The 24,286-nt window shown below is 39.6% G+C and overlaps 1 protein-coding gene across 1 annotated transcript in view; it reads right to left on the bottom strand.

The window, feature by feature from the left end:
- Positions 1–453: 453 nt before the first annotated feature.
- LOC128541091 (disintegrin and metalloproteinase domain-containing protein 12) overlaps positions 454–24,286 on the bottom strand; it is a 108,924-nt gene continuing 85,091 nt past the window's right edge. The window contains exons 13-23 of the mRNA XM_053511256.1: positions 23,774–23,863; positions 23,381–23,576; positions 22,447–22,555; positions 20,750–20,948; positions 19,618–19,695; positions 15,798–15,906; positions 12,677–12,812; positions 12,049–12,181; positions 8,804–9,073; positions 4,120–4,256; positions 454–3,508 (exon numbers count right to left, since the gene is read on the bottom strand). Of these exons, the coding sequence (XP_053367231.1) occupies positions 3,436–3,508; positions 4,120–4,256; positions 8,804–9,073; positions 12,049–12,181; positions 12,677–12,812; positions 15,798–15,906; positions 19,618–19,695; positions 20,750–20,948; positions 22,447–22,555; positions 23,381–23,576; positions 23,774–23,863 (1,530 nt within the window). The 3' untranslated portion in view covers positions 454–3,435. The remainder of the gene's footprint in view (positions 3,509–4,119; positions 4,257–8,803; positions 9,074–12,048; positions 12,182–12,676; positions 12,813–15,797; positions 15,907–19,617; positions 19,696–20,749; positions 20,949–22,446; positions 22,556–23,380; positions 23,577–23,773; positions 23,864–24,286) is intronic.

Here is a 24,286-nt window from a genome sequence, read left to right as displayed (position 1 = left end):
ATTGTGCAACCAATACAGAAATTACCAACTCTTAAATTTTTTGCTCCAATAATCTGTCCCAGTAGGTTGTCCTTCTGTTGTCGTGATTGTTGTTGTGTGTGAGACAGACAACCGCTGGCAAATTATGGCTCTGATATGATGAAATATGTGCATGACTGTGAAGCATCGTAAATGCTGTGCTCCTTATTTCTAATTTGATTTCACTTTCTTGCTGATGCTCTAGAGATTCAAAAAGGTTTTATGAGACATGTAACACAACATTATTTGTTGTTCCATTTTACATACAGAAGCAACCGCCTTGGTAATTCCAAGACCATAACAGCATGTTTTATTATTATTATTATTATTATTAATATTATTATTTTAGAATATCATCCAACTATTACTGGAGAAGAGTCCAGCAGGTGGAGCTGACAAGCTGCGAAAGCAAAAACTGACTCAGTGCAACAAAAGTCATTTTCATAGACAACTTTACTTAACACTGGTTCATAATCGTAATCAAAACACTGATATTTACATATATACACCCAATCCCCCGTGTGATTTATCAAATAGTTATCTTACAAAAATCCCTTTGTGTTTGCAGTCACTAAGCAAAATAAAGAAAGTGATTATCATATCTTTTTTTGTGTGTGTGTAGAAATACTGATACAAGTGTACGGTTACAAAGTGGTAAAAAGTGACTACAGAAGTACAGACTGCAGAACAAGACAAGCAACGTGATTAACATATGATAGTGCTCCATGATTACCATTCAACAAGAATCTAGACTCGCACAGATTCTCAGAGTGTCATTAAATCCTAAACAGAACTGGTGTATTGGTTATACAAATGTAGGCGTAAAAATATAGCTAAACATATCACTTGAAGTAAACCATTTTATAAGCAAAATGTAAAAAGAAATAGCGAGTGACTGATGTAGACACCCACAAATGGTTTAAAAACAAAATATTTCACACAAAAAGCAAGTCAAGAACACAGTAACACGATGGTATGTGCTATTAAAGTATTTAAAAAAAGGCTCTACATTGTGTACATTTCAAATAAATGTAGGCTCAGTGAGAACACACACACACACACACACACTGTCACAGCTGAAATAGGTCCCTGGGTACACACTCCAGTTTGCTACAGATGTCAAGTTTTTTTTTTTTTTACGATCTTATTATTCAAAAACCACTGCCTTTTAATGATTTTCCTGGTCTTGTTGTGCAGATGTAGTGTCACCTCTGTATCACTTATCAGCCATCACCAATGAAGCAGACATCTTTATTTTAGAGGAGAGTAAGGAATCTCAGAGGGTTTTCTTTTTTTTTTTAATGTTTTTAAGGAATACACTGGAGTTTTCTGGCTTATTCTCTATCTACTACATCTATAGCATGTTTTATATAGTAATCCCGAGACAGTGCTTTAAAAATGTCCCTGTACTGAGAAAAAAAAAATGCTAATAATAATAACTATATAAGGGCAGTTGCTGGGGTTTCTGTTAACATTTAGAGGGGGAACAAATTCTCTCTTAGCAGAAATTTTCGGGTGTCAATGTTGTGATATTAATTTGGCAATCTTACGACATTGGGACAACGTTGGCATTAATTAAGAATCACTCTGATGGGTTGAAACCGGACCAATGTCGACAAAATGTTGTTAGTCTTTTGACTGCTTCCATCGAGGGGTCGCCACAGTAGATCCTCATACAACTTGGCACAGGTTTTACGCCAGATGCCCTTCCTGACTCTCATTTTATCCGTGCTTGTGGCCGGTCTACTAAATGATGATGGGATAAAGCTGAACAAACACCTCTAACGTAATGTTGCAAAAACGACTTACAAGTACAAAATCGATGACCTGAGCCAGAGCAGGTACATAACAACAAGCACCACACATACACACACAAAAAAAAACAGGCATCAACAATTTAATGAAAGATTAAATCGGAAACCAGCCAAAAACGGTACAAAGCAATCGCTTAATGTCTGTTCTCTGGAATGGGAGGTGATGCAGTTTGGATGCTGTTCAAACACCATATAACAGGACCGTAATTAAACATTATATGAACGTAATGTACAGTAATGTGTGTAAGTGTAAGCTAATATGCACCGCATGGTAATATTTTAGAAAGCAAACGAAGCAGAGAGTTAACATTACATCACTAAGAGATGTGTGACATGAGATACACGCGCTGTGTGCAGGAAGCTGTTGTGTCCGTCCCACTCTCTGATCAGAATTCTAAACCTGTTAGAAACCTAAGAGACCATGGATGTGATCAGACGTTGTGTGAATGGATATTAATCGGCATGAATGCTTTAAGTAAAGGTTAGAATTTACTTGTTTGCAGCTTGTGCTTGGGTCGTTTGTTCAATCATATCTCAACATCACTTGATTATTTTAAGTCATTCTGACTTAACATAAACTACGTTATCCTACTGTATATTACATTGGTCATTTAATTTTAATGTTCCTTGTAAATTTACATAAAAATGAACTCTTAGTGACGGGAGTTCTGAATATGCGATTAAGCATGGAGGCATGTCCAAATATTTGGTTGTTAAACACATATGCTTTGGTAGTACATCCTATTATGTTTATCCCATCTTTGGACCTTAAAACATATAAACGTTTAGCAACGGCCCCTAGATCTACATTACAAATATAAGGTTTTCTCAGGACAGGAAAACAAGTTGCTTTTAGATCATCACACATGCTACAATTACAGTGAATAGGCATTATACTGAAATACACCAGTGTATTACTTTGAGCTGACTTTCAAAAGTCATACCAGGTACTGTTTAAAGTCTAACTGGCAAGAAAATCTTGGTAAAGTTTTCCAAGTTCTGGATTGGTTTGTCTAAGTGAACAAGAGTGCATGCTGTCAGAAAAGGGAACATGCGGCAGACTTCACTGCTTCACTAGATGCTTTTTTTTACTTAAAAGTGTATGGGGAACTTCCTCAGTATGTTTGGTCGAAAATGAGTCTGTCAAACTTGTGTTATGACTGTGACACATAAAGTTACGCAGCAACAGAGCACATCGGTCATTCGTTCCAATCTTTTTCAGTTATCTCCTCCGTTTCACTTCTGTCATAAAAGCACCATCATTACAATCTTCAGTTTATTTTCACAGGTTAGAATATTTCTTTAGTGCCTCCCTCCAGACTGCCAAATCATGCTAGTATTCGACTCGTAACACAATCCAAAATCCAATCGTAATCAGGGCGGAAGGCTACAGAACAATGTTGAAATAAATACACTTTTGATGACATAAATAATGTACGATATGTGTACCTGAGTGTTGACTCATAGCACCAGAGAAGGAGGGAGGCGTAGCACCGACGGATCGAACTGCCAAGCTGTCATGGCCGTGACACATTGTTCATGAGGACCAGCAGAATTTTATAGTGCAAAACAGATTGAACCACAGGTCTCAAAGACTTCTGTCTCAGCTGCTGGGTTTCTTCAATCCTGTGAAGAGCTGAGGCTTAGGCAGTGTGGGAGGCTGCTTAGGAGGAGGTCTGTATGGAGAAGGAAACAATTAAAAGAACAATACAGCACAGAATGCATACACCCATCAGCCAGAACAATCAAGCCTCCTGGGTATTGGGTTCCCCTTGTGCCAGCAGGTGGCTCCGAAAGGGGGGGGGGGGGGGGGATGTGGGTAAGGGGGGATTTGGGGGGTTGGCACCAGAATGTTAGCAGCGGATCCTTTGAGTGCACTATACTCAACATCTGTATCAAACAGTCTGTGTGTAATAACACAGACAGGATACATGTGAGGCTCTGTAATATGAATCAAGGAAAAATGAAAGAGGACACTTTGTGCTGGGAAAGTGTGCCTCATCAGTCTATTATTTAATCTAGCTATGATGAGCTCTCTTCAATATCTGATTCTGATTAATTACTCTGTAATTTTCCTAAAGGCTGAGTGAACATCTGCGGTATCAAGGTATTATTTTTCAGAAAGGACCACACGGCTAATCAGTCTTACCGTACCTCATTTACTGTTATTACTTTCTAATTATCGGCAGCAAGGTGTAATCCCTCTACCCATTAAATCCATCTATTTATCCCTTCTTTCATTCCGGTAAATAAATACTTGTACAGATATATAAATGAGTCTGCCGACCTGTTGGGCTGTAAGATGGGCGGGGCCGAGCTGGCAGCGGGGAGATGTGTCGCTAAGGGACTCCGTCCTAGATGAGAGCTCCGTCCTAGCGGGACAGCGGGTAAAGGCTTCTGAGGCGGGCTTGGCTTTCCCAACTCCTGAGAAAACCACACAAAAGCACCATCTCAAGTTATCTACTGTGTTAAACCTCCATAAGAGGGCAGTGTAACCCAATGTAACCCAAATTCAAGCCAAAGCATTTTCTGTGTCCCTGTTTCCCGATTCCCTTTATTCTCTGCCAGGGTTATCGTCATGTGTTCTTAATTGCCTGGCAGGAGATGAGGTACAGATAACCGCCTGCTACCTGCTACACATCTGTTCTTTATCAAATCTTTCTTTAAATGATCTATACACCGCTTCACAGATTGATTCCTCACTTTTGGAGTGTTCGCCTGGGTAGGTTCCTTATCCAGGCTGTTTCTCATCATCAGTCAGGCTGTGTGTCTGGGAAAGATGGGGTCTGGTGTTGTTTTTGTTTCAGAGTGATTAGCATTGCATGGTGGATTTCACCAACATGCTATTTATTTACGCAGTTGTGCTATTTAACACCTCAGGGATTTTTCTATGCCATTTAGTCTGAGCACATCACACTTGTCCGATTGCCACGCAGCTGCTTATACACATGCCCTAGTGAACATGGTCACAGATTCCACAGTGGGTGTTTAAGGAGGAACAGCTGGAATCAGGAAAAGCCCATAGTAACCTCTCAGACTGCATCTTCACATAGGGAAATGAGAATGAACAGTTTGCAGGAATGGGTATGTTAATGGACTGAATCGTTTAAGGAGAACTGTTTTGCATTGATAAGACAAAAAGACGTGATCTATCATCTTGCTGCTGTAAGACTGATGTACAGTCCTGTTTGGTCCTTATGAATGCGAAGGTTCGGCATATGCAGAGAATCCTTTATCATCACTTTTATGATGATGAATCTTACACATCAGACCCTTCGACTTATTAACATATCAAAGTGCTTCTCAGTGAAGATGCATACATGCAGAAAGTGTGTTTTATATCAGGGTAATTTTGAATCAAATGGACACAGCTGTCCTGCCCTTGAGGAAGGGCACTTAAACTATTTGTGGCTTCCTCAACTACTAATCGCTTGCGACATTTAAACACACACACACACACACACACACACACACACACACACACTGCATACACAAACAGCTTGGTCTAGGAGTCACAAAAGCCCATTCCAGTAAGCAACAGATCATTATGAGTCACCCTGATATACCCCAGTAAGCCAAAAGCTTGTCGTGAGACAATCTATAGCTCACGACAGTATGTGAATTTATAGCGACTTCTTAGATTGATAAATTTACAAAGTGGGCTTAACATACAGTACAATTCCATACTCATGCTTTGGACCCCACTGTAGTCTGAAAACAGTATTTCATGAATATGGAATAAATATTTGATGGTGTGCTGCTAAAAGAAAATAATCAGCGACCAAAGTTAAAATTTTACAATATAAGCACAATTGTTTTTTTTTTCATCTTATACCTCATCAAATTGTCAAAGATTACCAAAAAATAAACAAGTCATATACTCTAATAATATTTTGTTCGACCAACTTAAGCTCTGATTATGGCAGACAATATAATGGTCAATTCATGTGTGAAAACGATTCCAGAAACACTCTTTCACAAGTTGAGTCCAGGAATATGATTGTGCCATCAAAAAGATAAAAAAACATTGATGTGACACCCTGGTCATTCAGTACATTCACGTCATCAGCCGACTTCATTTTATTGCCATATACCATTCCTGAGCGTAGACCTGACCAACTGAAGCAACCTCAGATCATAACTTTCCTCCAGAATCTTGTACAGTGTCCACTATGCATAATGGATTCATCACTTCATGCACTTCCCTTCTTACCTTGACACACACATCGCTCTGGAAAAGGGTCAGACTCAGTCTGGACCACATGTCGGTTTTCCATTGCTTTCAAGTCCAATAATTATGCTCCATAGAAAATGTTTTTGTCTGATTAGTCTTAATAACAAGTGGTTTAGTCCCAATCCTGCCATTATGTCGTTCATATATCTTACTTTCACTATTAAACATAGTCGTGGTCTCTAATGTTGTTTATTCATGATGCAACTTCACAAAGCATTTAAAGTGATCCCTGACCACGATCTTTTAAAAGATCATCAGGGAAGTTGACACTTCCCTAATGGGATGGAATGTTCTTATCCCAATTCCAGTAGTTACAGCAAATTCCCTGCTTGGTTTCTTGATGATTTGACCCTTGTGAAATCTGACTATTTTTTGGGCCAGGCAGCATAATGAACAGTTCCAAGTCATACTTACTTGTCATCTATTTATAGCTATATTTAATACTGTGGATTATTCCCAAAACAAGGTTCTGTTATCATTTACTTTAAAACAGAAAACTTAACCTTATAAATAACTACATTTCTTTTTAAATCAAATTAATTCATTTATTTATTCACGGTAACTGCTTGCATAACAACAATAACTGACATTTACATAAAAACTTTATATAATTTTTTCTTCTTTTACATAATCATAAAAGTGGTTCCAAATGTCAGACATCTTTTCAGCCACAATCTCATATTTGCTTCTTCTCCACTAAAAAAAAAAAAAAAAACATTATTAAGCCCCTGCATGACCAAAAGTAAATATCAAGTGTAAACTTTAAGCCATTTCACCTTTAAAAGGTTGTATTTGGTAGTGTACATACTGTAAGGTAATATAGTGCTGTTTTCCATCCAACACTTGTTTCCTTACAGGATCGATATTTTTACTAACCGGATTTCTCAGTTTTTCCGCTAAATTTTTCGACTGACTGACCAGGCTGCCCTGTCCAGGGAGCATTTTTACTGGACTCAGACTAGCTTAGTATCAGACAACACACACACACACACACACACACACACACACACACACACTATTTTTATAAAGCCCAAAGGGCTGATGAAGCTGTTCTATTCACACCACAGGCAACATGATCACACTCAGCTTTAGTCTATCACAGAGTTGCAACTACATAAGTGAAAAAATCCTGCAGCTACTCCTGAAGAGTCTTTGTCTATAGTCTTTGTCACGAGAAGCTGTCTGTCACATAATATACACAAACTGGTCTACTGCCTGCATCAGCTCATTTCTGCAATTATTCAAATCAGCCAGTCATGTGGCAGCGGTGCACACTGCAATACGTACTGAACAATCATGCCAAAGCTTTAGTTAATCTTCATATTAAACAACAGCATGCGGCAAAAATCTGTATCAATATTAATGCCAGAGGTTTTGTCCAGATGTGGTGCAACAAACAAAAAACATCCAATCAGCTGCAGCTCAGAGGGTGGAAACGAATCACACCTCTAGTCTGTGTGTGTGTGTGTGTGTGTGTGTGTGTGTGTGTGTGTGTGTGTGTGTGTAGAGTGTGCATGTTCTCCCAGTGAATCTCTCTGAGATTCCTCTTAGACTCCCTCTCAAAATTGTTTGTAGTGTATACTGATTGTTTGAACATGTGTACGTATATGTACTGTATAAAAAAGAACTGAACAAACATCATGACGTCATTTATATTTTTTAAGCTTAAACATTTGAGCGCTGGTCATCACCATCTTGGCATGAACTGACTCCCCCGAATCCCCGGTTAGTCCATAAATGGGCGAATACCCAGAATAAACTTCGCCTTGCTGTTGGTTGGAACATGCCTACTTACCTGAGTTACCACTAGCTAGCTAGGTAGCTTAGCTGTGGCTTAGCTAAAATGCTAAGGTGGTTAACATTCCTTTAAATAATTAATTTATATTCATATAGTTGCTCTGGATGATCCCATATCAACTAATACATTCTTGTGGTAACTTAAACTAAATTTCAGTTACAATTCCAGTGGCTTAAGACAATTTTAACTAAAGGGTTACATAAAAATTACCCCGTACAGATCTTGAGAAAGGAGACATCTAGCTATGGACAGATGTTTTTGTGTACCGGGCTGTAAACATGTTTAGTTCTGTTTTAAAGTTGGCTCTTTTGATATTAGGCTCTATGCGGATTGACTCACTTTCGAAACCTAGTGTTCATTCAAGGAACTACACATTTTGGCACTTTTCCATTGACTCATGGGTGCCATCCAGGGTGGACCCTGCCTTGTGTCCTTGTGTCCAGTCCCCCTGTGTCCCTACACAGAACAACCAGTATAGACAGTGATGGACAACTATTATATTTTCAGCACCTCAGACTGAATAAAACAGTTGCACTCCTGTTAGCCAAATATATTGGCACCCCATCAAGATGTGCATGAGGCTTTCTGGGATAGGCTTCATATGGAAGTGGAAACACAAGTGATTTAGATTCATAAGGGTTTAAGCCAAGAGTAAGAAAAAAAAAAAAGCTGAAATCTGACCCGAGGCGGTTTTTACAAAAAAGAGTAAGCATTCTGAATTGAAAGATATCATGAGTGACAGAGAGCTAGAACTTGTGTTTATTCCTGATGATTTGTTTGATCCTGGGGTACAACTGAGACAGGGTTTCACTTCTTATCAGATATTTTGATGTTGGAATGTAAGGAAAGATTCATCAAATATCCACTGACCGCACCGTTAACCTGATAAATCATTTAGGCACTCTTTGAAATATTCACATGTGTATTCTGCGCACTCACCACAGCCATCCTGCAGGTGTTCTGGTAGCTTAAGGTGAGAAGGGAGGCTCCTCGCGCCGGAGTGTGGAGGTGGGAGTGTGTGTGCAGGGAGGATGGGGCTCTGTGGCGCGGTGAGGGTGTGTGTGGCAGGGGAGGCGGGGGTGCGCGGTGGGTGGGCGGAGGAAAGGGCAATGGTAACAGTGGGCTCAGATGGAGTGGTGGACACTGGGGCAGAGCGCGGAGTGTGTGAGAACCGACAACAGAGTTCATCACGGGGAGAGAACAGTGGGGCTGTCGAGAGAGAGAGAGAGAGAGAGTTTACATTAATACATTTATTCTTACCTTATATTTTAAACCAAATTTAAATTGAAAACACACACACACACAGATGAAAGGTGTGTGTGTGTGTGCATGTTGTGTGAATTCTGTCTGAAGTATGACCTTACATGCACTTGACTGACATCAAACAAACCTACATCCTCTCTGTTCTTACTAACACACACACACACACACACACACACACACACACACACACACACACACACAATCATAACCAGCTGTACAGCAACTGCTAATGTAAACCACACAACTCCTATAAAGGTCTACAGTCTGAGTCTACACATAGACCAACACACACACACACACACACACACACACACATAATCTCCACTTAATTATTATAACCAGTTGAACAGGCAGATGAATTTGGCCAGTGCTGCTACTGAATGCTGTAATGCAGAGCAGGTTTCCATCCTGGATGTACCTGCCTACACACAAACATACAATCAAACACACAGTACATACACACACACACACACACACACACAAATCACTACGTTCCCAGAAGGCCACTGATGCAGATCCATCATTATGTGTAACAAGCCTGGACTCACTCAAACTAATTTAACTGTCTGCTTTTTTTTGTGTGTGTGTGTGTGTGTTTCACTGTAGCACAGTGTGTGTATGTCTGCGTGTTATGCCGTTTATCAAAGTCTTAGCACGCAGAACATGATCGAAATGAAACCGGACAGCTTTTTGACATTGTTTGTCCACTGTCTGGCTTTTATGCAGAATGTTGTCTGAAGGCAACAGCGCACTATTGACGACTGTCATTGACATTCAAAAGGGGGGAATTAGAGAGAGATGTTTGGCTCTGTGTGTGTATGTGTGTATGTGTGGGTGTCTGTCTGCGTGTGTACGCATGTTCAGCTGGATTTTGCGAGCTCTCGGATAAAGGGCTGAAGCGTAAATAACTCGCACACAAACCAAGATGCAGAAATAATGCTGCCAGCTTCTGCACTTTAACCTTGGCGAGGCAGGACGACCTTAATGACGCTGTAACGCCACACAGAATTACCTTGATGGGCTAATCACAACAGACCTGTGCTATAGGCTCCTCTCTGTAATTTGCAGTTCTGAGTCAACAGCGTACAATCTTTCAGGATACAGTCTGCAGCTGCTATGCGGGCCAGTCAAGAATTATCCACACTCCGGTAGTATTAAAACTGCTGTTGGCCGCAACTGTTTTAGGTTTCTGTCTCCCCGGTCACTGCTGTGCAGGTGTGAACGTGTTACATCAGTTCATTTATCCCTGCGGTGTGAGCAAGAATGAATGCCCTACGTGTCATTTGCACTGAAGAAGCACAGCAGCAGCGTCCAGTGATTAGTTCTTCACGGTCTGACGATGTAGATGGTGCCGAAACAACTCACGGAAGAGCATAAACAGAAGCGTTTAGATATCTTTCCATCATAGGTATATCAACTACGTATGAGAGACAAAATAATAATAAAAAAAAAAACAGAAAATCACATTGCAAGTTATGGTAAAAAATAAGTATTTGGTCAATAACAAAATTTCATCTCAATACTTTGTTATTTTCCCCTTTGTTGGCAATGACAGGTCAAACGTTTTTGCCAAGTCTTCACAAGGTTTTCACACACTGTTGCTGGTATTTTGGCCCATTCCTCCATGCAGATCTTCTCTAAAGCAGTGATGTTTTGGGGCTGTCGCTGGACAACATGGACTTTCAAGTCCCTCCAAAGATTTTCTATGGTTTAGATCCGGAGACTGGCTAGGCCACTCCAGGACCTTGAAGTGCTTCTTATGAAGCCACTTCTTCGTTTCCCAGGTGGTGTGTTTGGGATCATAGTCATGCTGAAAGACCCAGCCACGTTTCATCTTCAATGCCCTTGCTGATGGAAGGAGGTTTTCACTCAAAATCTCACGTTCTTTCCTTTCACGGATCAGTCGTCCTGGTCCCTGTGCAGAAAAACAGCCACAAAGCATGATGTTTCCACCCCCATGCTTCACAGTAGGTATGGTGTTCTTTGGATGCAACTCAGCATTCTTTCTCCTCCAACCATGACAAGTTGAGTTTTTACCACAAAGTTCTATTTTGGTTTCATCTGACCATATGACATTCTCCCAATCCTCTTCTGGATCATCCAAACGCTCTCAAGCAAACTTCAGATGGGCCTGGACATGTACTAGTTTAAGCAGGGGGACACGTCTGGCACTGCAGGATTTGAGTCCCTGGCGGCGCAGTGTGTTACTGATGGTAGCCTTTGTTACTTTGATCCCAGCTCTCTGCAGGTCATTCACTAGGGTGAGATCTTGCATCGAAGGAGATTATCAGTGGTCTTATATGTCTTCCATTTTCCAATAATTGCTCCCACAGTCGATTTCTTCACACCAAGCTAAGGTTGTGGACAGGTGTCTTTTATACTAATAACAGATGCCATTATTACAGATAGGAGTGGAGGATGGAGGAGCCTCTAAAAGAAGAAGTTACAGGTCTGTAAGAGCCAGAAATCTTGCTTGTTTGTAGGTGACCAAATACTTATTTTCCACCATAATTTGCAAATAAATTATTTTAAAATCCTACAATTTTTCTTATTTTGTCTCTCATAGTTGAGCTATACCTATGATGAAAATTACAGGCCTTGCTCATCTTTTTAAGTGGGAGAACTTGTACAATTGGTGGCTGACTAAATACTTTTTTCCCCCACTGTATATTTATTCATTGCACATATAAATTTCTCAAATTTCTTTTATTACATTGTTAATTTAATGTTTCATCTTTATTTATATTCATTTATTCATAGACATGTTTCATGTATGGAATATAACAGAAGCAGCACTGTGTCTAGCATCACAAATGTCAGTTAGACAAAAGGGTTTAAGAAATGTGTGAATTGATGAACACTGAAGAGTACTCAAACAGTTAAGCCCACACACACACACATGGATGGAATCAGATACACACCTTATATATGCTGCTACTTTGTGGTGTGGCTGGAGCTTGACAATGAGTTGATGCTCTGCAGGTGGAGTGTGTTTGTGTCTCAGGGGGTGAGAGTGTGTGTCCGTGACCGATCAGCCTGCCTGGTCCCACTGACCTGAAACGGCATACAGAAACCAACACAATTATCCATTCCTCCATCCAACTAGCTATTCATTCATTCATCCATCCATCCAGTCATCCGTCTTTGCATCCATCCATTATCCATAAAGCTTACCCTGTGTAACCCATCACGAGGCATAAGCACACCCAATCACACACTGTGGGCAATTTGGGAATGCCAATTAGTCTATAGCACATGTCTTTGGAGAGACCTGGAGAAGCATGAGAACATGCAAAATCCACACACACAGGCTGGAGGCAAGATTCAAACTCCCAAAGCCTCAGTGCTGCCTCAACACAACTATCAATTATTTAATACAGTTTTACTCCACAGACTCAGAAATTTCTCTAGACTTTTATCTTGATATTTTGCTCTTGAGGATCGAGAGAAAATCAAAGGGAGTGTCTTAAATCAGGCAAAGCAGCTGGAAACAAGGCAGGCTCATAAAGTATATAAAACATTATTTAATGCATGACTCAGTTTTTTTACCTTAGCTTCTCAATGTTGTTTTTCTTGTTATTGATGAAGAGGCCGGCCAGAGTCTTCCTCTTTATACAGACAATCATGACCACGCAGAGCAAACACAGGAATGCTACCACAATGCCTACCTTTATACTTTCGCCATCTATAAACAGGGAATATATAGGTCATCAGAATACATACATTCATACATACATACATATATATATTACATATATACATATATACATATACATACTTATATATAAATATATATACACATACGGTGTTTGACCCCCTTTCTACTTCAGAACTGCCTTAATTCTACACGACATTGATTCAACAAGGTGCTGAAAGCATTCTTTAGAAATTTTGGCCCATATTGATAGGATAGCATCTTGCAGTTGATGGAGATTTGTGGGATGCACATCCAGGGCATGAAGCTCCCGTTCCACCACATCCCAAAGATGCTCTATTGGGTTGAGATCTGGTGACTGTAGGGGCCATTTTAGTACAGTGAACTCATTGTCAGAAATCCAATTTTAAATGATTCGAGCTTTGTGACATGGTGCATCGTTTATCCTGCTGGAAGTAGCCATCAGAGGATGGGTACATGGTGGTCATAAAGGGATGGACATGGTCATAAACAATGCTCAGGTAGCCCGTGGTATTTAAACGATGCCCAATTGGCACTAAGGGGCCTAAAGTGTGCCAGGAAAACATCCCCCACACCATTACACCACCACCACCAGCCTGCACAGTGGGAACAAGGCATGATGGATCCATGTTCTCATTCTGTTTACGCCAAATTCTGACTCTACCATTTGAATGTCTCAACAGAAATCGAGACTCATCAGACCAGGCAACATTTTTCCAGTCTTCAACTGTCCAATTTTGGTGAGCTCATGCAAATTGTAGCCTCTTTTTCCTATTTGTAGTGGAGATGAGTGGTACCCGGTGGGGTCTTCTGCTGGTGTAGCCCATCCGCCTCAAGGTTGTGCGTGTTGTGGCTTCACAAATGCTTTGCTGCATACCTCGGTTGTAACGAGTGGGTATTACAGTCAAAGTTGCTCTTCTATCAGCTTGAATCAGTCGGCCCATTCTCCTCTGACCTCTAGCATCAACAAGGCATTTTCGCCCACAGGACTGCCGCATACTGGATGTTTTTCCCTTTTCACATCATTCTTTGTAAACCCTGGCATGGAAATGGTTGTGCATGAAAATCCCAGTAACTGAGCAGATTGTGAAATACTCAGACCGGCCCGTCTGGCACCAAAAACCATGCCACGCTCAAAATTGCTTAAATCACCTTTCTTTCCCATTCTGACATTCAGTTTGGAGTTCAGGAGATTGTCTTGACCAGGGCCACACCCCTAAATGCATTGAAGCAACTGCCATGTGATTGGTTGATTAGATAACTGCATTAATGAGAAATTAAACAAGTGTTCCTAATAATCCTTTAGGTGAGTGTATATTGGTATATACATACAAACATACATTTGCATCGGCGTGTGAAGCGTTTCAAGCACTCAAAATTTGTTTGCGTCAGTGGAAAGCCCAGCGAAGCAAGTTTACTTTGTTTTAAGGTTGTTGTTTTTTTTCATTTTGTGCAAGATATATAGCACCATGCATCCCACAAATGATAGCAAGGACGTTGGCCAGAAGAAAAGGGAGCCACTTTCAGTTTCGTTTTTAAAGCAGGCGGATGCCAAGAGAAATCATTAATTACGGTTAGGTGAGTTTTAATGTTTATTTATAACAACTTTTGCTTCTTTTACATGTCTTTACTTAGAGTTTTCTTCCATTTACATGTTCTTTTTATACAGTATGCAAAAATATGAATATAGTGTTGGAAATGAGTAATATTGCTAATATTATTGGGTGGCTGGAACGGATTATCTGCATATGCAATACATAGTTTTGTCTTAAGAACTCGATTAATTAATTAGCATTAATTAATTCCTATGGCGAGGTATCACTATATAAATGTATTTAAATACACAACACACACACACACACACACACACACACACACGCACAGAGTACTGCATGAAAGCCCTAGGCACCCTATTTATATAAGTACAAATATTATGATAGATGTTCATCATTGGGTCAGTACAAAGAGTCTTGAAAAATACATTTCCAACAACAAAAAATTGTTACAGATTTTTTCAATCTCAGCAAAGAAAGCACATTATATTATATAACAGAAAATGTTTCAGACAAAAACATAATAGGTTTTTCACAAAAAAAAAATGGAACAAGTGGAACAGTCAAGGTTTCTAGACTCTAGAAGATGTACGGTAAAACTTACAACCTATTTTCAAGCAAAGAATTGTCAGTGCAAATACTGACTTTGTTTACTGTTCTTTATAAAAAAAATAATAGAAATGTTTTATATTATTATTTTGCTTTAGAGAGTTTCTTTGAATGTAGGTAAAGCTTTTTCACAGTACTGTATGTACTTATGTATACGAATGTTCATACAGTACCACAGACAGACAGTAAATATTGGGCCTCTAGTTAGCTGATGATTTGATTTTATTGTCAGGAGTGGTAGTTGGAAATGAATGCACTTCAGGGGAAAAAAAATTATGCCCATATAAATGACATGCACGGACTATGAAACAGAAATGCGAGTGTAACCCTAGAAAACAACACAAGATCGATACGATAGAAGTGAGAATGATTAAAGAAGGACAAGAAGTGCTATATTAAACCTTTTTTTTTTCAAGTATGCATGAAGCGTGAAAAAGAAAACAATATGAAGCGATGATGGTTGGGATAGTAGTATGAGCAAGAATAAAAAAAAACTACTTTCACTGCTGCATGTGATTTGCAAAGGCTTTTGGATCTTGTAGTCAGGTGCCATATCAGTGCTAGCATGGCCATAATCACTCCTCTCAAATAGTTAACTCTAGCTTTGCTGAAGGAATCAATAGCTAACTTGGGTAGGCAGTTTTCCTGGAAACCATTCGTGTTTAATAGGTTATTCAACAACACACTTTTCTAGAGTGTACATGTGTACAGTATAAGCAGTTACAGTTTCTAGGATATTAATAACTTGAAATATTGTAAGATAAATCTCTGCGAAAAAAAAATACATACATACATATATACAAGCATACAAACACACATACACAAACAGTACCTGCTTGTCTCACGGGTCCGCTGTCCACACTGCCTCCAAATCCAGCTTTATCACAGAAAGGCGGAGCCCAGTGTGCTTCACAGTGACAATTCTTTTTATTATTACACACCTGTGCAGATCAGACAACACACACACACAATGTAAAAACTGGATCAATTTTGTTTTTGAGCTTGGAATAAATAAAGAGCTTGGACTGAATAACTTAAAGACTGGATTGGTAGAGGAATAAGGAATATTCACAATTTGAGAGTCATTGGGAATGAAATGGCGAGACCTGTCAAAGACTGCTTATAGTGAGTGCAGTCGATGCGATAAAGCTATGTAACCTTGCTAAAAATGAGCAGTAGTTATAGTAATAAAAAATGAGTAATAATAATAAAAAGTAGTAGAATAAGAATAAGAATAGTGATAAAAAGGAATGCTATAAATAGTACAGTGGTAACCCATTATAACACATAAAGAAACGTTATTCTTCTTATCCAGCCATTTTTTATCTGCAAACAAACATAACCAAGACAGACCCTAAGTGCTTGTCAAAAAAAGGTCTTAAAAAGACCAGTCAACACGGCGAACAATACTGTACCAGATGCCATAAATAATTCATGTGTGTATGTACAGTGCATCTTAAGTACAGTATGTTATTAGTACTTTTCATGACCAAAGTTTCTGAAGTGCAGTGCTTTGATCTTTAATAACCCTCTGCCATTTAAAAGCCTGCTTGGTGCAAATATAAGCCCATAATCTTGACATTTTTTGAAGACCTAGATAATATTAGTGTTGTTACTATAGAAACGGTCTACAATTTGTCTCTACAGTTGTTCCAAGCTCGGGGTAATTCACGCTGATGCCCTAGTCATTTCACATCTGTACTATAAAACTTTTTAACCTCATTTCCAGCTGTTCTTTGCAAACTATTCTATATGATGTAATAAAAACTTGTGATTTTACAACATATTTCCTTTAACTCAGACTTAAAGACTGTGGCTATTGTGGAGACATATCCTCAACCAACCTTCTAGAATTTGAAACAGTTGTAAACATATTTGTCTGAATCGCATCTTGGGGCATTTACACCTGCCTTTTGGTTTGCATAATCCCTATTTGGTTAAGGTCCTGATACCAGTAATACATCCCATGACCAGGTGCAAATGCAGTCAGTAAGATTACATCTCGAAAGTGTTTCTGCTGCAGGAGTTCAAGTGGCAAAAACGAACAGTTTTAAATTTTCAAACAATTATGCACAGAACGACACAGAACGACACACCTAGTTACCACCTGTCCTTCATCATGTTAACCAAGCCTGCCAAACAGCTACAACAGGCTCCATATGGGTCCAATGCCACATTTCCTCCATTCTGTAACTCCAAAGTATCACACATTGTATCCATATGGTGCAGATTATTAAACACCATTTCGACAGCGAGGTGATGGAGAGCAGATGTGCAGCTCCATAATGCAGAACAGACCAGCTTTAAATGTAGGGATGTGTAAATTAATGTACGAAATCACTCCGTTCTTCATTTTGTATCTGTCTATATTGTAAACTTACAACATTTTCTCTGTATACTGTATAAACACAGATATGCTATTTGGGATGTCTGTGCTGTAATAATTCTTGCAAATATGCAGTAGGAGTTACGAGCTAAATGATAACTGATCTTATTTCCAGTCAGATTCCAGCAACAAACATTATAGCAGTGTAATTAACTATAGATGCTGCATTATCAGTTTTTCTGACGTTATCAAAAAAAGTATGTACGTGGTGTGCTATACTCATTCTGCGTGAAATTACTTCAGTTTCTTTTCATTTGGCAAAACCGATTCTGCATTACGACCGACAAATACACAAACAGTTTTGAGACTCACAGGTGACGTGTGATGGAAGGAAAAAAATTCAAATTCAATTTTCCGTATTTGTTTGAAAAGTACCAGCATAACATTTTCAATTTCACACTCCTCGGGTCAGCCTTATTTCTCACTTTTTAAGAAAAAAAAAATTTGAAGAAATCCTGCATCAACACTTTTGTCTTTCTCAGCAATCTTGAAATTCAAACCGATGAAGCACAATTAGTATTGTCCCCCCAAACAACTCCAATCAGCACATGCATTTCACCACAGTGGCCGCACAAGGATTACTGTCTTGCCGGCGGAATATGATGAATGGCTCATTACAGTAGACCAAGTAAAGCTATTACGACTAATTGGCTGAAGTTATAAGAAGCCTGGGACATTCATAGCAAGGTGTTCTTGTATTTCAAAGCTAAATCACATATGTATACATCTTCAGTTTAAGAATGAGAGAAACAGGAGATGATGCAGAAAGATACTGTACAGTGGATGGTGAGAAGATTCAAAAAAGAAAACAAAAACAAAAAAAGAAAATAAATGACCAAGTCCCTTAAAAACTATTAAAATTTCAGTTGGTTTCTTTAAGTCTAACAGCAACACTGTCATGTACCTCTCAGAAGCTAGGACATGATTAATAATTGAGTTAAAAATCTCAACCTCACATATTCTAATGCATTCTATTTTCATCCGTGCTGTAAATATCTGTTTCATTTTTAAAACGTTTTTGAAGTCGGGTCATCAACACACCATAGGATATATTGAGAAATAAACAACAAAAATGTCATCAGACCCTTATTGTAAAATACATTGGGTGTTCAAGTCAAAGTCTTTTGATTGTGCAGAATAACAGAATACATTTGTGAAAGTGAAAACTAGCAGGTATTCCACTCGCTTAATGTTGACTAGAGCAACTGGAAAAGGACTTCGAATCACTTTGAAACCTTCAAACCATTGAAACATTCAACTCCATTTTTACATTTACAGCATTTTGGCCGACGTCTTTATCCAGAGCGACTAACATTTTTATCTCATTACATATCTGAGCAGTTAAGAGGTTAAGAACCTTGCTCAAGGGCCCAACAGTGGCAACCTTGTGGTGCTGGGGTCTAAACCTATGACCATCCGATCAGTAGTTCAACACCTTAACCCTCTAATATTAATACTGATGAGAATAAATTCTCGTATGCTCCTTGTGTGAGAACTCTCCATACATATTGAAAGGTCAAGTACAAATATATTTTTAAATCCATACTACCATATATAAAGACTAAATACTTAATCCATATATCCATTTAGGAACCCCTGTAGACCAACTAGGGACTGTGGAGGTCAATGGTGACCATTGTATTTATTCCCATGGGAGGTCCTCCGGTCAACATTCACATACACACTACCAGAAATTTGGGAAACCAATTAGCCAACAGTAATCTGCATCTTGGACTGTGGGAGAAAACTGGAAAACTTAGGGAGAACATGCAAATTCCATGCACACTAACGCACTAACGTGGAAATCGAACCAGTGCCAGGCGACAGTGCTAACCACTAAGCCACCTTGCCGCCAATTTGGAATTCTCTGTAAACTATGGTTGTTGGACTTTCAGCTGCTCCCGTCAAAGGTTGGCCACAACGGACCATCCTATCCGCACACAACTTTGACATGGGTTTTACTTCTGACGCAACCATCAATCTGATCCAGGCAGCATCCAGTGGGTCGGGTTTGGTCAGTGGGTCCGAAAAGAACCCGGACCCTCCGCATGGCAAGTGAGAGACCAACCATTAAACCACCAATGCTCATTATTCTCTGTAAACTATTAATGACTTAAAATTATTAGTTGAATGGTATATTTGTCCCTGTTTAGTTGGGACCTGACCAATGTGTATGAATGCATTCAGAGTAATGGTTAGCTAGTAATGTTCTTTTTTTTGTTTTTTTGACATCATTCTGTTTGTGGAAAATAAATAAAAGAGTCACCCCACGTCCGCTGCACTTGGCTGCACACTCATGGACGCCGAAGACGCTGATGTTTTGACACTGCCGGTTTAGACACATCTACAGGAAAAGAGGGAGAGAGAGAGAGAGAGAGAGAGAGAATGTAAAAGACTTCTACTTCCCAGTCTTCCACTTAAACAAAACAAGACCCAGACTCTGTAGAGACTAGTCCTCCACTGTCTAATTAAAGCTGAGGCCTGTATTCATACAGTCAGCCCGCAAACACTCCACCCTCGTATAATGAGATTTAGGAATAAGTTCTCAGTGAAGGATTCTTCCAAATGCTGAGTAATCAGACATGGTAGTATCATAATCCGAGTAATCAGCTGAAGTAGAGCTGGATGTTGAAATGTCTGATGTGTTCATTATAATTAGGAATGTCGTCTCACACAAGGGGATAAGTGATCGACAGCTCAGGAAGTAATAGGTTAGACACACACATCTGTAAAAGCGTGTCCAAGTAATAGTGTGATGTCAGGTTTTCCGTTCTTCTTGCTTACTGCATGGGAAGATGAGGCCGTTCTTTCCCTTATTAACATTTCATTGTTTCACACACACACACACACACACACACACACACACACACACACACGTACGCATGCACGTACGCATGCACGCACGCAGGCACACACACACACACACACGCACGCAGACACAAAATCCAAAACAGCATGCAGACTACCTCATTACAGAATCAGTCACACACTGACATATGGGACTATAAACTAGACACAACCTGATTCTTAAACACACACACACACACACCATGAAGGTCAGTGTGCCGTACATTGCAATTTTCCCCAAAAAACCTGAGATAATTCATATTAGCCCTCTTTAAGCCCCAAACACACCACCGCACCTCTACCCCGTACACACTGATCATGATTGCTAGTTTACATTAACACTTAAGTTTGAAATCTGGATCGAAACCATTTGGCAGCTTTGAGCACTACAGTATATAAATGCCACACACCTATTAGGAGTGTTGAGGACGACAATCTTTCCATCCACAAAATAAATAAGTATACATAACTTTTTTAATACAGACACATTTTTTATTCTTTTAACTTCCTTCCGAATAAAATTTTAAAACTCATACACATAGTGCCCTCACCATGCTGTTTCCACACTTGGTTCCTGTCAGTACCAGCCCTGGGTCTGGCATGTCGTCACCCAGGTACACGTGAGTCCCCCGGCACAGGATACGCCCACCTTCCGGCAGCGGGATGTTGGTCTCTATGGACACGGCATTGGTTCCGATCACTGGCCGGTTCGCTCCGCCCTGGCATTGGATCTTTCCACATTTAGCATCTCTGCATTAACGTAAAGAATATGAACAAGACAAAGATTGCATTCATTTGGAGAGATTCTTGAACTGCAATTCATAGCTGTGTAAACGGAAATATTTCTGAGAACAGTTCCAGAACCAGAGGCTTAACCGACCGAATAAGTTCTGCAATTCTAGAACTTTTATTAGAACCGTTTCTGGGTTTGCATCTTGGAATTAATGTTCTATTCCAAAGACAATTTTAGATTTCTAAACACGAACCATCACAGCATCAATAGCAAACCACCTGTTGAAGTCTATTTAATTACACTGATTTATGTAAATTATGAGGGGCGTTCAAGTCAAACCAGGACTTCTGATTATGCAGAAAAGAACTTCTGCTTCACATCTTTAACGCTGGCCCCCCAAGAACTCCTTTATGTGGAAATGGCTTTTAGCTAGGTCACACAGTAAACTCCCCAGTCTTGATTTACAGTAACACTTTCAGAGTTTATTCGGACTCTCATAAACAGTGCCGGGTGCTTGAAGTCTGGAAATGTCAGTTTTACACCTTACACCAAGCCAGCTGGCAAGGAGGACGTCTATCACATGCCAGCCAACATGCTTTTTTTCCCAGCAGCCAACTGCTGCCCATGCCACATCACCTGGTAGTGTTAAAACAGCTATCCACCCTCTTCCACATAAATCAACTCACAGACACTCACAATTGGCTACTGTCAGTGTGATTGACAAGGGAAACACTACGCCATTCCATCTTCTACACAGTATGAACCCTGCCTCTTGGCCATTGATTGCTTCTGAGAACACTTTTCTGTTCTGACAGTTTGAAGCCATGAGTCTTTTTGTCCTTTTTTTTTTTTTTCGGCTGTTTCAGTGAAACTTACATTTGAAAGGCTTTAACGACCAACACACCCATTACTGTGGCAGTAGTGAATAGTTGGAGGAGACTCAGAGGAGAACTGAATTAGTGTGTGCACCTGTGTGTGTGATTAATGGCGGTCTATTTATACTCTGCCTGTTTTGCAGTGAGCTGCAACATGCTAAGGAGTGAGAGCTGGGTCTATCATGCAGACAGCATGCTGATGAGCTTATGTGTGTGTGTTGGTGGGTATGTGTTATGCCACATATAAATGCCCACCTTTCTCCTCTTGATCCGTGTCCACTTCAGTAATCTGGGCAATCACATCCATCAGGAAATGCTCAGCAAAGTTCATTAAGTAATCAACCAATCGTCAATATTCAACAAGTACTTCCTGTTTATGTAAACTGCAGAAGTTTCTGTGCGGCTTTTTTTTTCTTCTTTTCGTTTTGTTCCTGTCTCTCTCTCTCTCTCACACAAACTACTCACACACCATCCTTGCGTGTAACCGTAGGCATTTGCGTGGGGAAACCAAGTCAAAGAATATAATTTTGGAAATAACATCATGTGAAATTATGTTAATGACTCATCTGCTTCTTTCTCCTACCTCGCTTTCATTATTTAATTTATTATAAATGCAGAAGAAGAAAGAAAAACGTCTTACTGCGCTTCACATTTTGCGAACGAGCCCTTGGAGTCTTTTCCACAATTGCCATATGGGTCTCCTGCTGAGTTCACCCTCTCAAAACAGATGCCTGGAGCTGGCTTTGCACCTAAAACACAAACACACACATACACACACAAAAAAACACACATGTGACCATGAGCTTACAATTACTTTCTCTAACGTTTACGCTGTGTTTGTTCGAACACTGTGACACGAGTGTGAAATGTTTATTGTGAAAAATTAATTTGCCGACTACAACCAAATTGCGCAGGGTCACGATGAACTTGGTAACACAATATAGTTCACCCAGGTCAATCGAAATGAAAGATGTGACTGAGTTTCTGTTCATATTAATACTAGGACTGTCAAAACAGCATAATTGTAATGGATTAATAATGTTGCACTAATTTGATCAATTTGATGCTATTAACATATTTTCCTGTAGTTATTTCTGTTTACTTTGGCATTTTAGTAATCGAAACTCTAATTGTATGATTAAATGGAATTAAAAGAGAAAGGGAAGCATCATCCAAAAGTTTCAAAACAATGGGAAAAGAAAGTTATCACACTTATTAGGCAGACGGCAAACCTTGCAGAAGAAAAGGCTGTCCTTTTCTTCGTCGCTGAAGTGGTACGTTCAGTGATACAGCTTTTATACCTTGGATAGCTATCTTTCACATCAAGAATATAGTGTGTCTTTTCGAAAAGTTCTTCATGAAAAGACCCTCAACAAGAGATTACACACTCGAATCATAATGACGCCACAGCCATCACACACGAATCCAAGACATGGTGCGAAACTCTGCCCCATCATCTCACGGTGGATGGAATTGAAACACACTCCTTCCGCCGTCAATCAAAGCAACGCTGGTGTGGTCATGTATGCTCAAGAGTTTCATCAATCATCAACCTTGATGGTGCTTTGACTCACCCTGACCCCAGAGTGTGATGCATTGTTGCTCATGTGTCTGGCAGATGCCATTATAGCAGTGTCCGTCCACGCCGTGACACAAGTGACCATCGTGCAGGTAGACGTTAGATGGACAGTGAGGGTCAGAACCTGTGCAGAACTCTTGCAGATCACACGAGTTCGTAGACTCTCGGCACAGTGTACCTGCAGGCTTCAGCTGAAACACACATAGTCGATAATCGTTGTCATACATCATTAGACAAGATGACTTTGGATTTTTTTTTAAATGCAATCTGTGTACGCAATAACGCAGTAAGGATGGATAAAAAGATACCAAATGTAAAGCTTTTTAAAATGTAAAATAACAGTATGTGTGTGTCTATACACATGTGAGAGTGTTTGTTTGTGTGTTACCTGACAGTCTTCACAACACTGCCCATGTGCACACACTGCATTCAACTTCAGAGTGCATGTACTAGCATTACAGCAAGGGTTCATGCATTCCTACGGAGATAGAATAATACAGGAAGTAAAAAAAAAATGAAATGAAATGGTAAAATCATTTAAACGGTAACATTTACAGACACAGACTCTAGAATCTGATGAACAGGTTCAGAGAGAAATGTTTAGCACTGGACAGCGGGGTTCTCAGGGACCACTGTTGGGACCATACAAACATACATCATCATTACAATATATTGTCTATCATTTTTTTATTACATAAGATTTTATATTCAACCTTCCACCAATGATAAGTACCAGGATTCCAAAAGAAAAATATATATATAAATATAAAAAAAAAAGCTTTAACTGCCAAAAATGATCCATTTCCCTAAAGTGCATCCTACATGCAGTAATTTATTGCTACGAGCTGACAACATAACTAACCAATCACAGCGGGGTACACATGTACTTTATCTTAAAGCC

This window comes from Clarias gariepinus, chromosome 14 (genome assembly GCF_024256425.1).
Source record: "Clarias gariepinus isolate MV-2021 ecotype Netherlands chromosome 14, CGAR_prim_01v2, whole genome shotgun sequence".
NCBI classification, from domain to species: domain Eukaryota; kingdom Metazoa; phylum Chordata; class Actinopteri; order Siluriformes; family Clariidae; genus Clarias; species Clarias gariepinus.
This window is presented reverse-complemented; position numbering and strand designations above follow the sequence as displayed.